Consider the following 16473-nt stretch of genomic DNA (forward strand, 5'->3'; position numbering starts at 1 on the left):
CTCCCAGTTCTAAATCTATGATTATATTGTTCCAGATAAAGAGTACTAAAAATTCAAGGGGTCCTGAAAGGCCCTGTGTAGAAGGCAGCACTTGAGTTATGTTTCGAAGGAAGCTACAGATTGTAAAATGCTGAAGTGGGGAGGGAGAGACAAATGTAAAGGCTAAATGTAAAACTTAGCTCTCAATGTTCTCCACCACGTGACTCCAGAGTCTATTGTTTTCGTTATTCCTTTTAAAGTCAACACTTGTTCTTTTCAATACATTCAAGAACTCACATTTCTTGCCACATTTATACCTTCATATTGCTTTCAAACATTTTTTTCATAGCTCTATTACATTCCATAGCTGTGTGGAGTATATCCTGCTGCCTTTCTACCACTTCTCAGTCCATGACATACTTACTTCTGTTGTGACTGGTTTCTCACTGATTTTATTCCCATCCTTTGCTGTAGGCAGTCTGACAGTGAGATTCAATTTTTCCTGTCCTGGCCATTCTAACTCATGGTTCTCTCTCTTCAGAACCCGTTGCCTTACTGAAAAATAAAGGGCAAAAAAGATTATAGCATTGGAATCTTTGAAACAGGTGAATACAGCCCCACAGCTCCATGATTCACACACTTTTATGTAATTAATATATTTAGTCAAGTATCCAAGAGAATGGACACGAAATAATTCATTTACTCAATAATTATTCCCCAAATTCTGAGTATATGCATAGCGCAGGGCAAGATGCTAAGGATGATACAAGCAATATGGTACATAATATCATGTTCTTAAAAAGCTTACAGACTTTGGGGGTTGGGGAAACAAGATATACATATGTACATGACAATGCAAATAATAATTTGATCATTCCTGCTTTTATTCAACATTTATTAAGAAACTCCTGCTATATTCAAGGCATTGTAATAGGAGCTGGGGCTATGAAATACAAGATGAATATAGTCCCTTGCCCTCAAAGAATTTAGATTTTCTTTAGTGAATACAACACTTCCACAGAAATGGAAATACAAAATCAACCAATGTGGGAGACAGCCCTAAGGATAGCAAGATCAGGTATTTGGGTTACAAAATACATGTGTGACCCACACATGGTCATTAACACTCAAATGGGCAGTGTAGCCTTTGGAATTGTGTCCAACATGGTATCTACATCCTTTCTCTCTGGGGTGGCTTATTCACCTCAACATGCCTTCACATTGGGTGTTTTCCTGGATTAAGGACCAATGAGAGGTGGCTATGGTGCCAAAACTTATTTACCATCCTAGAGGTAAATCTGGGATGGTAGGGAGTGGGAAGGAAATAAACTCAGCCTACTTACCATTGTAGTTCCTAAACTTCCACTAGTATACTTTCCAGATACACATAATCACAATGAAACTATGAACTCCTTAAAAAATTATGAATACCTTTTGGGGTTTTTTTTGTTTGTTTGTTTTTGGGTTTTTTTTTGGTGAGGCAATTGGGGTTAAGTGACTTGCCCAGGGTCACACAGCCAGTAAGTGTTAAGTGTCTGAGGCCGGATTTGAACTCAGGTACTCCTGACTCCAGGGCCGGTGCTCTATCCACTGTGCCATCTAGCTGCCCCTAATACCTTTTGTTTTTATGTCGCCCAAATTTCCCTTGTATCTTTTCCCCCAACTTCTGAAGAAATGGAGTGAAGACCAGTTACAAAATGGAGTTGGTTTGGTATTGGAACCAAGAGAACCAATTAGATTCTATCTCATGAATACTAACTACATCTTGGGCTGCCATATGTATTATCTTCCAGCTTGTTGTTTTTCTGCAAATTATCCATGGGAAACTAGATGGGTATAAGTCATCTATTGTTTCATAAATTCAAGTAAATGCAATTAATCAGCATCTCCCAATTCTGGGAAAAGAAAGACCCTAAAACCCATTCACTCCATTTCCCAACTTGACAGAAACTCATTCTTCTCCCCTCCCAACTTGTAAAGCTCCTATTCTTTTTTCCAATTAGAAATCAGATTTTGTTTTGCTAATAAATCATATAGCTTGGACCACTGCTAGGGCTATATCCCAAAGAGATGATAAAAAACGGAAAAGGACCCACATGTACAAAAATATTCATAGCTGCTCTTTTTGTGGTAGCAAAGAATTGGAAATTGAGGGGATGCCCATCAATTGGGGAATGGCTAAATAAGTTGTGGTATATGAATGTAATGGAATACTATTGTGCTTTAAGAAATGATTAGCAGAGGCAGCTAGGTGGCGCAGTGGATAAAGCACTTGCCTCATAAAAAAAATAAAAATAAAAGTCTTAGTAAAAAGGGAATTGTTTATTCATATCCTTTGGCAATTTCTCTTTGGAGTAATGCATTTAGTCTTACATATTTGTTCGTTATCTAAATATATTAGATACAAAACCATTATTCTAGATCTTTGACACAAAGATCTTTTTCCCATTTGAATATTTACCTTCTTACAGTGGGTGCATTCATTTTGTCTATGTAGAAACTTTTCAATTTCACATACTTTAAATGATCTGTTGTATCTTTTGAAATTGCCTGTATCACCTGTTTGGCTAAGAATACATCTCCATATCTGTGAAACATATACAATTTGCCTCTCATATATTTTTTTTACAATATGATCTTTAATATACAGGATGAATATCCATTTTGAATTTATTATATAATCTGGATACCATGGACTCTTATAAATGAAATGTTTACTAAAAAAAAAGTCAAATCAAGAATAATTATAATGGTTACTCAATAGAAAATAAACACAGAAATAATCAAAACATAAAATATCCACAAACCAGGGAAGGCAGTGGACTCATACTTACAGAAACCTAGTAGTGAGTGAAACCAATGTGTTAGGGTCAGCTTAAGACTGGATATCCACCTGGAAGAATCCCATTCTTTGCTACTTTCAGGATTCAAAAAGTAATATTAAACCCTTTGTAGCAGCATTACTCTCTTTCAGTGAAACAGCAGCCCTCAGCCATAAGATGTTCTGTTTCCTTGCCTAGCCACTGAAGGTAAAGAACTCAAAGGCGTAATCAGGCGTGAGGTGGAACCAAGATGGCAGAGAAAAGGCAGGAAACTCTTGGAGCTCCTGACACAATCACTCCAAAAAACTCCAAATAATGCCATAAGAGAACTTAAAGGCATTAGTTCACTTAAGTCTGCAAAGTACAAAGCCCTTTAGACTAGATACTATCGGGGTCCCTAAGGGCTTTTCCCTCTCTAAAGCTATAGATGGCAGCAAAGAACTATGGAAACAATCCCAGCCACCTCTGCGCAAGAATTCTATTCCCTCCAGTGAGTTCTCAGTTACTATAGAGCTCTTCTCCAGGGAAAATATCTCTTCTATCACCCGTAGGGTAAGGCTGGCCTCAGTTAGCTATCAAATTCTAGATGGCAGTAAAGAGCAACACAAAGAACCCAAGTCAGCTCTTCATACAGCAGGATTCTGCTCTTTCCCTGTGAGTTACCAATGCTAATAGAGCTTGTCAGGATTCAGTTACCTCTCACCAATAAGTCACAAGGCCTAATCTTCTGAAAATGGTCATTTGTAAAATAATTGGCAAGCAATAATGCAATGTAGTCATTCCCACATTGTCATTGTTTTTGCCTTGGAGCTGCTATCGAAAAGATCCTCTCAGGACATATATCCAAGAGGCTCTTTCCTCTCTGGTCCTTAGAATTGTCTCAAGTTGCTTTTCTCAGTGTCTTTTTCTGCCCTTCATTAACCAAAATATCCACATGAAAAAGCTGTGCACGTTCAAAATAAATATTAAGTAGTTTTATGGCTGCAAGTGGCTAACAACTGGGGAGGGAGAATGATGAAGAGAAACTTTATAGGAGGTAGTCCTTGACCTGGACCTTCAAGGGGAGCAGGAAATCCAAGAAGTAGAGGTGAGTAGGAAATGTTTTCCCGGTATGGGGACAGCCTGTACAACAGCATACAGATTAGAGACAGCACGATATGTCCCAGGAACTACAAGGCAGGAACTACTTTGGCTGGAAGATATAGCAAAAGCGGGGTTAAAGCAGTCTTCAAGACGGGTTATAAAAGGCTTTCAATTCCAAACAAAAGAACTATATTCTGTCCTACAACTCCTGAAGCTTCAGGAACAGTGGAGTGATATGGCCCGACTTGTCTTTAATCAAATGGACAGCTGCGTGAAGACTGGACTAGAGAGGGAAGAGGCTAGAGGCAAGTGGACTAGTTAGGACTAAGAAGAGTAACACATGATTAACCCTTTCCTGTCAATCATATGTAGTTACTCCATAAATAAAGCTATTCAAGAGATCACCTGTGAGAAAGAGTCTCTCTTAAACCTGGGAAGATTGGTATGAATTGATAACAGTGGGTGATTGGGGGAACAATTTATACAACATTGCAATTTTCAAACAACTTTGAAAGACTTAAGAACTTTGATCAACACAGTGACCAGAGGACCTACAAGGAATGAAACATGCTACCCAGCTCCTGTCAGAGCATTGAGAGACTCGGGGCATAGATTAAAACACAACATTTTTGGACATAGTAAGGAAATGGCTATGTTTGACTATACAGATTTGTTACAAGGATTTTGCTTTCCTTTTTTAATGTGGGAGGGAAAGAAAACAGATTTTTGTTAAATGATAATAAGTCAAATTAAATTTAAAAATAAAACAAAAGATATCAATGTTTATTTTTTTAAAGAAAAAATAATCTTTCAGAAAACTGATGGTGAACCATGCTTCCCAACACATCCATGATTTCTACTCCCCTTTGATCTCTGGATGATTAATAATAATAATAATTATTATTATTATTATTATATAGCCCTTGCTATGTGCCAGGTACTGTGTTATAGCTTTACGATTATCTTATTCGATCCTCAAAACAACTCTGGGATGTAGGTGCTATTATTATTCCCATTTTATAAATAAGGAAGATGAACTTAAATGACTTGTCCAGGGTCACACTGCTGCTAAGTGCCTGAGGCTGGAATGGGTGGGCAGGGCAACTGGGTTTAAATGATTTACCCAGGGTCACAGAGCTAGTGTCAAGTGTCTGAGGCCAGAGTTGTACTCAGATCCTCCTTACTCCAGGGCTGGTGCTCTATCCACTGTGCCACCTAAGCTGCCCCCTGAGGCTGGATTTAACCTCAGATTTGCTAGACCCCAGGCCAGACTCTCAATCTACTAAACTACCTAGTTGCCCTTTCTCATCTATGACCTGTGGTAACCCCAACTACAGTCCACTGGTCCTATCATAATTCTGTATTCCTGTTTCTGTTCCTGGAACCATACACCACATGTATGAAACTGATGACTATGGCCATAAAGAATGCATGCTGGGGCAGCCAGGTGGCACAGTGGATAGAGTACTGCCCCTGGAGTCAGGTGGACCTGGGTTCAACTCTGGCCTCAGATACTTGACACTTACTAGCTGTGTGACCCTGGGCAAGTCACTTAACCCTCATTGCTCCACCACAACAAAAACAAAACAAACAAAAGAAAAGAAAAGAAAAAAGAGAAGAAAGAGAGGGGCAGAGCAAAATGAGATGACAGCTTTGTCTAGAGCATATAGTGAAGGGGAGTACCATGAAATAGGGCTGGCAAGGCAGTTGAAGCCAGATCACTATAGGATTTGAATGCCAGGCTAAGGAGTTTGCATTTCATTTCTTAGGCCAGTGCTCTTCAAAGTGGGGAGTGAGGTTTCCTGGGGGCCCATGGTTTTAAGGAAACCAAACCCAATGGGGGAGGAAAGTGTGGTCAACTATTTAGAGGATGAGATGATGGGTCACATTCCACTCTCTCCATGATAGACAATTATGGGATTTGTCTCCAACACAACTATACCCACCCCCATCTCCCCAATGATGCCCAACTTCAACATTCCTTATAGGTGTACAAGTTCCCAAGCTATCTCCTTCTTATCTAGCTCTTGGCTCATCAATCCAATTATAACTTTACCATTCATGGAGTACCCAACTAGCAAGTGTGCAATTCCAACTGGAAAATTACCTCTCTAGCAAAAGAAAGAAAAAGACAGAATAAACCCTGAAGATTCACCTACTGTGCTATAAAAATAATAATAATTACTAATATCACTATAGGACTTATTATGTGCCCAGCACTGTGCTAAGTGCTCTACAATTATTATGTCACTCATCCTTACAACAACCTTGGGAAGCAGGTGCTATTATTATCCCCATTTTACAGATGAGGAAACTGAGACAGGGGTTGTGACACACAAGACCATACAGCTAGTAAATATCTGAAACTAAATTTGAATTCTACTCTTCCTGATTACAGGCCCACCCCCTCACCAAATCAAAGTTAATGGCTATGGCAAACACCCTTTGGAAGGCAGGGTCTGGGTTCTGTGGCTGTGATTGGTAGACAAAAGACCCAAGTTCAGTGGGACAGAACAAGTCTCACAGAATGAGTAGGCATGAATGGGTTGTGATATACATGTCAAATTTCTTTATGTCATCTTTCTCCTCAAACCCATTTTTCTTGTGGATTTCCTTTTTTTTTTCCATCAAAGGCACTACCATCCTTTCAAGTCCCAATCTCAGTGTCATCTTTGACTTCTTGTTCTCCTTCACCCCACAGATTCAATTGGTTAACTGGTCTTGCATTTAGACTTTTACAACATCTCTTGCATGAGACCCTTTTCTCTACTCACAAAGTTACTGCCTTAATTCATGCCCTCATCCATGTATTCCTGAATTAAGACAACAGTTTACCCTTAATAGTCTCTCTGCCTTAAGTCTCTCCTTACTCCAGTCCTTTTTCCACACAGCTGACAAAATGATTTTCTAAAAGCATATAGGTGCTCATGTCATTCCCCTGCTCAACAGACTCAAAGGGCCACCTATTGACATTAGGATCAAATGTATTTCATCTTCATAACATCATTTAAAGTTTTTCTTTCCAGTGTAAGCTATATAAGGTACCTATTATCAGCACCATAGTACATATATGTAATTTGTTACTTTTTGTGGGGGGACAATGAGGGTTAAGTGACTTGCCCAGGGTCACACAGCTAGTAAGTGTCAAGTGTCTGAAGACAGATTTGAGCTCAGGTCCTCCTGAATCCAGAGCCAGTGCTTTATCCACTGCACCACCTAGCTGCCCCCATGTATGTAATTTGTAAGAAAATATACATATTCTGGAGGCATGTGCTCAACTGTTTTTCAAGCAGATAAGGATACACTATCCAAAAGTTTGAAAATCAGTACCAGACAATGGGAGCCACAGCAGACTTCCAAGCAACTGAGTGGGTTCTAGATAAATGGGAGTGAAGCTCAAGCGGACATCTCTTCACTAGCCCTCCAGTCAGTCCTTCCAGGAAAACTTCTGGCCTGATCCCTGCCAGCCAGGGACCCCACTGTGAGCAGTGGTTCTTGTACTTCTGCAGGTGCCTCTTAATTTTGCTGCTACATCTCTGCAAGAAAAGGTGCTATTCCTGTTGCCCAGTGAGATGTGGCTACCCATCTGCCTATCCCTTAGTATGCCCAGTCTGCAAAGCTCCCTAAACTGACAGCTACAGCTGCAGCTGCAGCTGCTGCTACCACCCACTCTTTCCCCCTCCCACAACCCTCCCTATCTCCATTTCCCTTTGTGCCTATAAACAGAGGAATCAGCACAGACCTGACATATATTCTGGATATATTTTCTACTTTCTTTCCCCTCAGAAATCTACAGATTTCATCCATAAACTCATTGAATGGTGGGAGAAAGAAAGACAGACAGAGAGATAGAGACAAAGACAGGCAGAAACAGACGGACAGAGACATAGACAAAGAGACAGAAAAGAAAGGAAGAAACACACCTAATGAACACACCCTTTGCAGTCAGATACCCAAAGTATTATTCCTGACTTGCCTGTTTACTACTCTTGCCTTTTTTGGGTCTTAGTTTCATTTCTGTAAAATCAAAGTTCATCTACATGATCTCTCAGGTTCCTTTTCAACTCTCATCACCCTCCCTAATTTATAATTCCCCCCCCCTCCACTTCCTTCCTACATAGCCTAATTCACCACCTACCTTCTTCATGTTCAAAGAGGAGAAGGATCTCAGCTCGGTCTCTCTGCGGTGTGAGCACACACTCCCCCCCTCCTGATCTCCGGTGGCTCTGGAAGTAGCACTGCAATTTGTTACACAACTTCTTGGAGGGATTGGGATCCCAGGGACCCTCCAGCACCAGAGGGAAAGAGCCTGGTATCTCCATTGTCCCCTTCAGCCCTGGCTCTGGACTTCTTCCCACTAGTTTAGAGAACTTTTGGTTTCCTTTTCTTGGAAAACCACTCTCCACTGCTTACATCAGCCAACCCCCAGAGGGCAGCCACCCTGCAAATGCTAAGGACGCTAACTACCAGTTCCACCAAAGGTGCTTCCTCTTGCATTCTTTTACTGGGTTTTCACAGACTCCTTCCTTCACTTGAGAAACTTTTGAGTTAGCTTGTTAACCATTTTTTGAGGGTGTCATGGACCCCTTGTGCACACAGTCTGGAGAAGCCTAGGGACCCCTTTTCAGAATAATGTTGCACATTAAGTAAAATACATATGCCGCTATCAAAATATTAGGGGGAAAACCCCGGGTTAAGCATCCCTAAATTAAATTTGTATCAATCTTCCTACTCTCACCCTGAGGCAGGGCAAAGGAATCTCAGTGTAAGATAGTTTGTTTCCTTTCCACCTTCAGTCTTTTGTTAGATTGACATTTAAAAAACAACAGAGAGTAAAGAAATGAATAAAACCGAAAGCAAAAATATTGAATTAATAAACAAAACTTTTATTGTTGTTCAGTCTTATCTGACATTTTGTGACCCCATCTGGGGTTTTCTTGGCAAAGGTACTGGAATGGTTCGCCATTTCGTTCTGCAGTGAATCCATTTTGTCAGGTAATCAGAGGTTGTGACTTGCCCAGGGTTACACAACTAGGAAGTGTCTGAGACTAGATTTCATCTCAGGTCTTCCTGACCTCAGGCACAGTACTCTATCCTCTAAGCTACCAGTAGCCTCCAAAAAATATAGAACTAGGAGTTGTGATCAAATTAGTTAACTGTTTATCCATCATTTTAAAAAGAAAAAAAAACAATGGTAGTCAATCTGAATTCATGAGAAAACAGCCAATATAGCAAAATTAAGGTCATTAATCAGGGCAAGAGAGCTGCAGTTTGGGATGCTACTCAGCAAGTGGTAGGGTACCTGAGGAGGGGGCTGAGAACAGGGTTTATAGAGGGAATGGCCAAGCTGCGGGTGGGAGGAGTTGGGGGTATCTTATAGTTTCACTAGGTAGGTTGTTTTGCATAACTACTGAAAATCCATAGAGAAATCATGGGAATCCCAGAAGTTAGTAGCAGAGAGAAATGCCCATTAGAGACTATTTGCTAAGCAGCTACTAGAACATCACTCAGTTAAAACTCAAAGATGACTGAAGCAATGGGACCATCAGGGATGAAATGGAATCACCATAGGAACCATAAGATGAGTAGAGTACTACATCAACAAAAGTGACCTAGGCAGTAGTTACCCCAGGAACAGATTCAGGTAGACTATAGAACCAGCCAATAACACAAACTTAGTATGGACTGGTATGGTCCAGTAGACCACACAGCAGGCAGCAGACTTAGGAAGAGCAGCCTGATGATAAGTCTTCAGCCATTTTGCAATGTAGAAGATGTGAATCACTTTCTACATGAGAAAGCAAATTTAAAAATCACATTTTTTTTGGTACTCTGGAAAAATTAAATGCTATTTCTCTGGCCCCAATTTTTTTCCCCATACTAATCCCTTTAGGAAAAGAGGAAGAACAAATGCAAAGGCTTTTCTTTGAAATGGAGTAAGGGTATAGTTGATGAGTTGCCAAAGAAGGGATAAATTTAGGGAAGATATTATGGATAATTTTGACTAAATTTGATTTAAAAGCTTTAGCCCAAACAAAACCAATGTGGCTAAAATTAGGTGGAAAGCAGGAAACTAGGAAAAAATCTTTGCAGCAAGTTTCTCTAATAAAGCTCCTATTTCTAACATATAAAAGAAACTGGGTCAAATTTACAATAAGAGGCATTCTCCGATTGATAAATGGTCAAAGAATATGAATAGGTAATTTTTAGAGGGAAAAAAACTAAAATATCAATAGCCAGGTGAAAAATGCTCTAAATCACTAATAATTAGAGAAATGCAAACTAAAACAATTCCTAGATACCACCTCATACCTATCAGATTGGTAAGTTGGTAAGAAAAAGAAAAGGAAAATGACAGATATAAGAGAGAATATGAGAAAAGAGGCACATTAATTCAATGCTGATGGGACTTTGAATTGCTATGGCTATTCTGGAAAACAATAGCCATATGCTCCCAAAGCTATTAAACTATACAAACCCTTTTATCCAGTAATACTACTATGAGGTCTACATCCTAAAGAGATCAAAGAAAGAAAAAAACAACCCATCTGTACAAAAATATTTACAGCAGCTCTTTTTGTGGTGGCAAAGAATTAGAAACTGAGGGGATGCCTATCAATTGGGAAATGACTAAACAAACTATGATATACAAATGTGAGGGAATACTATGGTGCTCTAAGAAATGATGAAGGGAATGGTTTCAGAAAAACCTGGAAAGTCTTGTGTGATACTGGGGTGGAGCCAAGATGGTGGAGGAAAGACATTAAATGCACAGAACTCCTGACACAATTACCCCTAAAACAGTCATAAAACAACCCCATGGAGCAGCAAAACCCAGGACAGGCTGAGATTAGTTTCCAGCCAAAGACAGCTTAAAGGGGGCCATGCTGGGCTGCAAGAAGAGTCCAACCCCACAATCAGGCTGACACATTCTTTAGGCAGGCTGCACCAGAGAAACTTACCCCTGAGCCTCCGAATCAGATGCAGCCCTGGTGTCTTCTGGAACTAAGCTTACAGTCAAGTGAGAGAGCAGAATGGCTTGCCAGAGGGGGAAGCAGAATACAGGGGTATCTGCGGGGCCTAAGGAGGAATTCAGCTATCCCACATCAGCAGGGAATCAGGAAAAAATCTTGAGTGGTGGGAGGTCCAAGTGGGGGAGGGGCACAGGCTCATGGGAGCTAAGAACCACAGCACAAAAAGTTTTCCTGGCTGGTTAATTAGCAAGTTGGCTTGAGGTTAACTTTGAACCAGAGAACAGTACAAACGAGAGAAAAACTTGCCCTCCCTCAAACCAAAACACCTGGGACCCTCTGAAGCTTGGAACAGTGTAGCTTGGAAGTAGGGTCCCACTGTAAGAGGGAGTTAAAAGCCAAGTAAAAGATGGCAAGATGAGCAAGCAAAGAAAGTTGAGAACTATAGAAAATTTCTTTAGCAACAAGGAAGATCAAAGTACACCCTCAGAAGAGGATAGCAAATCCAAATTAATGAAAAAAAAATAGAAGGTAATATGAAATATCTCCTTGGAAAAGCAGCTGACCTGGAAAATAGATCCAAGAGAGATAATTTGAAAATCATTGGACTACCTGAAAACCATGACCAAAATAAGAGTTTAGACATCAGCTTTCAAGAAATTGTCAGGGAAAATTGCCCTGATATTCTAGAATCAGATGGTAAAATAGACATTGAAAGAATCCACCAATCACCTCCTGAAAGAGATCCCAAAAAGAAAACCTCCAGGAATATTATAGCCAAATTCCAGAGCTCCCAGATCAAGGAAAAAATATTGAAAGCAGATAGAAAAAAGGAATTCAAATACTGTGGAGCTACAATAAGGATAAAACAAGGTCTAGCAGCATCTACATTAAAGGACCAGAGGGCATGGAACAGGATATTCCAGAGGGCAAAGGAACTGGAACTACACACAAGAATCACCTACCCAGCAAAACTTTTATAATATTTCAGAGGAAAAAATGGGACTTCAATGAAAAAGAGGACTTTCAGGCATTTGTGATGAAAAAACCTGAATTGAATAGAAAATTTGACTTTCAGATACAAGACCCTAGAGAAGCATAAAAAGAGAAGAAGGAAAAAGAAATCATGAGGAATATTAAAAGATTAAACTGTTTATATTCCTACTTGGGAATATAATACCTCTAACTCATAAGAACTTTCTCAGTATTAGGGCAGCTGAAAGGAATACACTTAGAGGACACAGGTCTGAACTGAATATAAAAGGAGGATATCTGTAAAACATTTATTTTTTGTTTATCCTTATTTTTTGTGGGACAGACAGGGTGGGGTGGCTAATGTCTGGAGCCAGATTCGGGGTCGGGGCTTCCAGTGTCCAGGACTGGTGCTTTTGCCACCTAGATAAGCCAAGATGACATCTTTAAAATAAAGTTAAGGAGTAATGGGAATGCACTGGAAGAAAAGGAAAGGGAGAGGTTGACTGGGGAAAAGTAGCTCACATAAAAGAAATAAGAAAACGTTTATGGAGTAGAGGGGAAGATGGGTAAGGAGCAGAGGAGTGAGCGAGCCATATTCTCATCAGAATTGGCTCAAAGAGGGAATAACATACACACTCAAGGGATACAGTAATATATCTTGCCCTGTGGGAAAGTGGAAGGGGAAGGGGATAAGGTGGGGGGAGGGAAAGAGGGGAAGGAAAGAAGGGCAGATTGGGGGAGGGAGCAGTAAAAAGCAAAACACTTTCGAGGAAGGTAAAGATGTTCTGCATAACTGCACATGACATATTTAATTGTTGATTTCATAGGGAGGGTTGAGTAGGGAGGGAGGAAGAAAATTTAGAACACAAAATTAGCTCAAAGACCTTAATCTCATCAGAGTTGGCTCAAGAAGGGAATAACACATACACCCAATTGGGAGGAGTGATCTATCTACCCCTGCAGGAAAGTAGGAGGGGAAAAGGATAAGGAGGGAAGGATGAAAGAAGGGAGGGCAGAGAGGGGGAGGGGGAAGTCAGAAGCAATACACTTTTGAGGAGTTATAGGGTAAAAGAAGATAGAAAATAGAGTAAATATCATGGGAAGGGAATAGGATGGAGAGAAATAGTTATGATAATTGACTATAATGGCAAAGCATATGGTACCTACTTTGCTGGGATATTGTGAAGAAAATTCTTTGTCAAGTTTAAGGTACAATATAAAGGTTATGATGAACAGGATGCTATCAGGAAAACCTGGAAAGACCTACATGAACTGAAGCAAAGTGAAATGTATTGTATACAAAATAACAGCAATAGTGTAAGATGATCTGCTGGGAAGCATGTGGTTATTTTCAGCAATGCAATGATCCAATATAACTTCTGAAGGACTTACGAAAACTTCAATCCATCTACAGAGAAAGAACTGATGGTATCTGAAAACAGATTGAAGCATGATTTTTTTTTGATAGTTCCTTAATCTGAAGTTTTGTTTTTGTCTGTTTTCTCTCACAACCTAGCTAATGTGGAGATGTTTTCCATGACTACTCATGTATAACTATATTGAATTGATTGAGTTCTTGTGGGTGGGGAGTGGGAAGGGAGGGAGGAAGAGAAGTTGGAACACAAAGTTTTAAAAAATTGATGTCAAAATTTGGTTTTACATGTAATTTGGAAAATAAAATTCTAAATAGGAAAAAAAGAAAAAAGAAAGTCTGGTATGAACTAATACAAAGTGAAGTGAGCAGAATCAAGTGAACAATTTAATCAGTAATAGCAATATTGTCAGGGTAATTAACTTTGTTTTTGTTTTTGTTTTTTTTTAGTGAGGCAATTGGGGTTAAGTGACTTGCCCAGGGTCACACAGCTAGTAAGTGTTAAGTGTCTGAGGCCGGATTTGAACTCAGGTACTCCTGACTCCAAGGCCAGTGCTCTATCCACTGCGCCATCTAGCTGCCCCGGTAATTAACTTTGAAAGACATAGGAATTCTGATCAATACAATGACCTGACACAATTCCAAAGGACTCATTATGAAACATGCTATTTATTTCCAGATAGAGAACCAATAGATGTAGAGTGCAGATTGAAATATCTCTGTCTCTGTTTGTCTCTTTCCTAATGTGGAAACTTGTTTTGCATGATTATACATATTTGTAATGGATTTTGTTACTTAACTCTTGTCTAGATAAGGTCAGTGCTTTCCCATTCACCTGACGTGATAGAGACAGTATTTTCTCTTTCAAATTCAAGGTTAAGAAAATACTTTATTTGGCCTCATGGTTATTGTTCAGTCAAAGACCTGGACTTGGGGATTTACAGGAAATTGGTACCCTGGAAACTGGTAGAAACAAGGACTTTATTATTAAACAGCACAGCAAGCAGGCACCCCCCCCCCCAAAAAAAAAACCCAACCTACACAGACATTATATAGCAATGCTGACTGAGAGGAGCAGAACCAGGAGAACAATGTACACAGTAACAGCAACATTGTGTGATGATCAACTGTGATAGACTTGGCTCTTCTCAGCAGTGCAATGATCCAAAACAATTTCAAAGAACTCGTGATAGAAAATGTTCTCCACATCCAGAAAAAACAACTGTGGATTCTGAATGCAGATTGAACCATACTGTTTTTACTTTTTGACTGTTTTTTTTCTTTTTTGAGGTTTTTCCTTGTGTTCTTATTCTTCTTTCACAATATGATTAATTCAGAAATATGTTTAATGTGATCATACATATATAACCTATATCAGATTGCTTTCCATCTTGGGGAGGGTGGGGTGAAAGAAGAGTGGGAGAAAAATTTGAAATTAAAAATCCTATGAAAAAAATGTTGAAAACTATCTTTATATGTAACTGAAAATAATTAAATACTTTTATGATTTAAAAAAAAAGTGACTGGGGATAGAAATACAATAAATGAAACCAATCTCTATTTGAAAAACAAGATACCAGTCTGATCATTACACAGTTTTTACTTTATTAGAAGCATCTGAAACATCCACTAAATCATGTCTCCCCTAAATATAAGCGTTGAACTAGATATAAATGATTTAATTATTTAGAGAAGAAAACCAACTAAAGGTAATTAACCTTATGCCCTGGAACAATAGAGCATGACATTATTACCAATAACCTGTTTGTTACTGTGAAAGGAATCTCTCTGTATCGTAACTTCTCTTTCATTCTCTAAGCGAGGCCACAGAATCTAGTGTTTAAGCTCTTAATGATTACTTCTGATTAGTTTTTGTAATAAATACAAAAGGTGGACTCATTCAGAGATGAATTGGCATTTTATCTGTTGCTCTACAACCACATTTTTGAGGGGGCACCTATGATAATGGCAAATTGAGCAGGAAATTTTGTAGAGGTTAAAAGTCAGAAAATATTTGTATATGAATGTGGTCTTACTAAGGCTAGCAAAGAGAATTGCTACAAGGTGCACCCAAAACAGTGAGCTAAGAATACAGAGAACCAGGATAGTACACAAGACAATGCCAGTTGCCCATTAATTTGGAATCCCAGGTCAGTGAACCTGCCCATAGTCAGTCAGCCAGCAAGTATATATTAAGTGCCTTCTATGTGCTAGGCACATAGTGTTGGGGATACAAAAGAAGGCAAAAGTCTCTGCTCTCAAGTAGCTCATAGTCCAATGAAGAAGAAAATATGCAAACAACTATGTACAAACAAGCTACATACAGGATAAATCAGAGATACTCCACAGATGAAAGGCTCTGGTATTAAAGGGGTTTGGGAAAGGCTTCACATAGAAAGTGGGATCTTAGGAAGGATTTGAAAGAAATCAGGGAAGCTGGTAGGTAGAAATGAGTAAGAAAAAAAATTCCAGGTATGGGGGGGATTTCCAGTGAAAATGCACAATCAAAAGAGATGGAGTTTTTAAAAAATTAAAAATTTTAATTAAAATTTAAAAAAAATTTTTTAAAGGGGCAGCTAGGTGGTGCAGTGGATAGAGCACTGGCCCTGGAGTCAGGAGGACCTGAGTTCAAATCTGACCTCAGACACTTAACTTACTAGCTGTGTAACCCTAGGCAAGTCACTTAACCCCAATTGCCTCGCAAATAATAATAACAATAATAATAATAATAATAACTAAATCAAAAAATAATAAAAGAGATGGAGCTTTTTGGACAAGGAACATCAAGGAAGACAGTATCACTGAATCCCAGAGGACATAGATGGGGAGTAAAGTGAAGGCCAAGATTATGAAGGGCTTTGAATGCCAATCATAGGCCTTCATCATTGTTCCTGAAAGTGACCAGAAGTAGCTGAATTTTTTTGAAGAAATCTCTTTCCCCACTCCTCAATATACTTTAAATTTGCTAGAGCCCCAAGAATGGGTAGTTTCTTTCTGAAGTGAAGGATTCATATAAGTATTTGGAGAATAGAATTTTCTTCAAGATGTCTTCCAATATTTTTAATGTTCCTGGCTACTATTCCAGTTGGAAGGGAGCTAGTTCTGGTGAGTTTTGAGACCACCAAAAATTTATCACAAATAATGTGAGTGGACCTGAAGGAAAGTCATCACTTTGTGCAAGTGGTACAATGCAAGAGCCCTTAACTCCAACATTCCTGGTGACAGCAAGATGGAAACATGCAGGAAAACACTGAGATATACACTGTGTGTT

At 39.3% G+C, this 16473-nt stretch overlaps 1 protein-coding gene across 1 annotated transcript in view; it reads right to left on the bottom strand.

Annotated features, from left to right (window-relative positions):
• LOC122748749 (protein mono-ADP-ribosyltransferase PARP14-like) overlaps positions 1-8212 on the bottom strand; it is a 63966-nt gene extending 55754 nt beyond the window's left edge. Inside the window, exons 1-2 of the mRNA XM_043994685.1 lie at positions 8023-8212; positions 404-534 (exon numbers count right to left, since the gene is read on the bottom strand). Coding sequence (XP_043850620.1) covers positions 404-534; positions 8023-8206 — 315 coding nt within the window. The 5' untranslated portion in view covers positions 8207-8212. The remainder of the gene's footprint in view (positions 1-403; positions 535-8022) is intronic.
• Between the last annotated feature and the right edge of the window lie 8261 nt (positions 8213-16473).

Source organism: Dromiciops gliroides, chromosome 3 (assembly GCF_019393635.1).
Source record: "Dromiciops gliroides isolate mDroGli1 chromosome 3, mDroGli1.pri, whole genome shotgun sequence".
Lineage (NCBI taxonomy): Eukaryota > Metazoa > Chordata > Mammalia > Microbiotheria > Microbiotheriidae > Dromiciops > Dromiciops gliroides.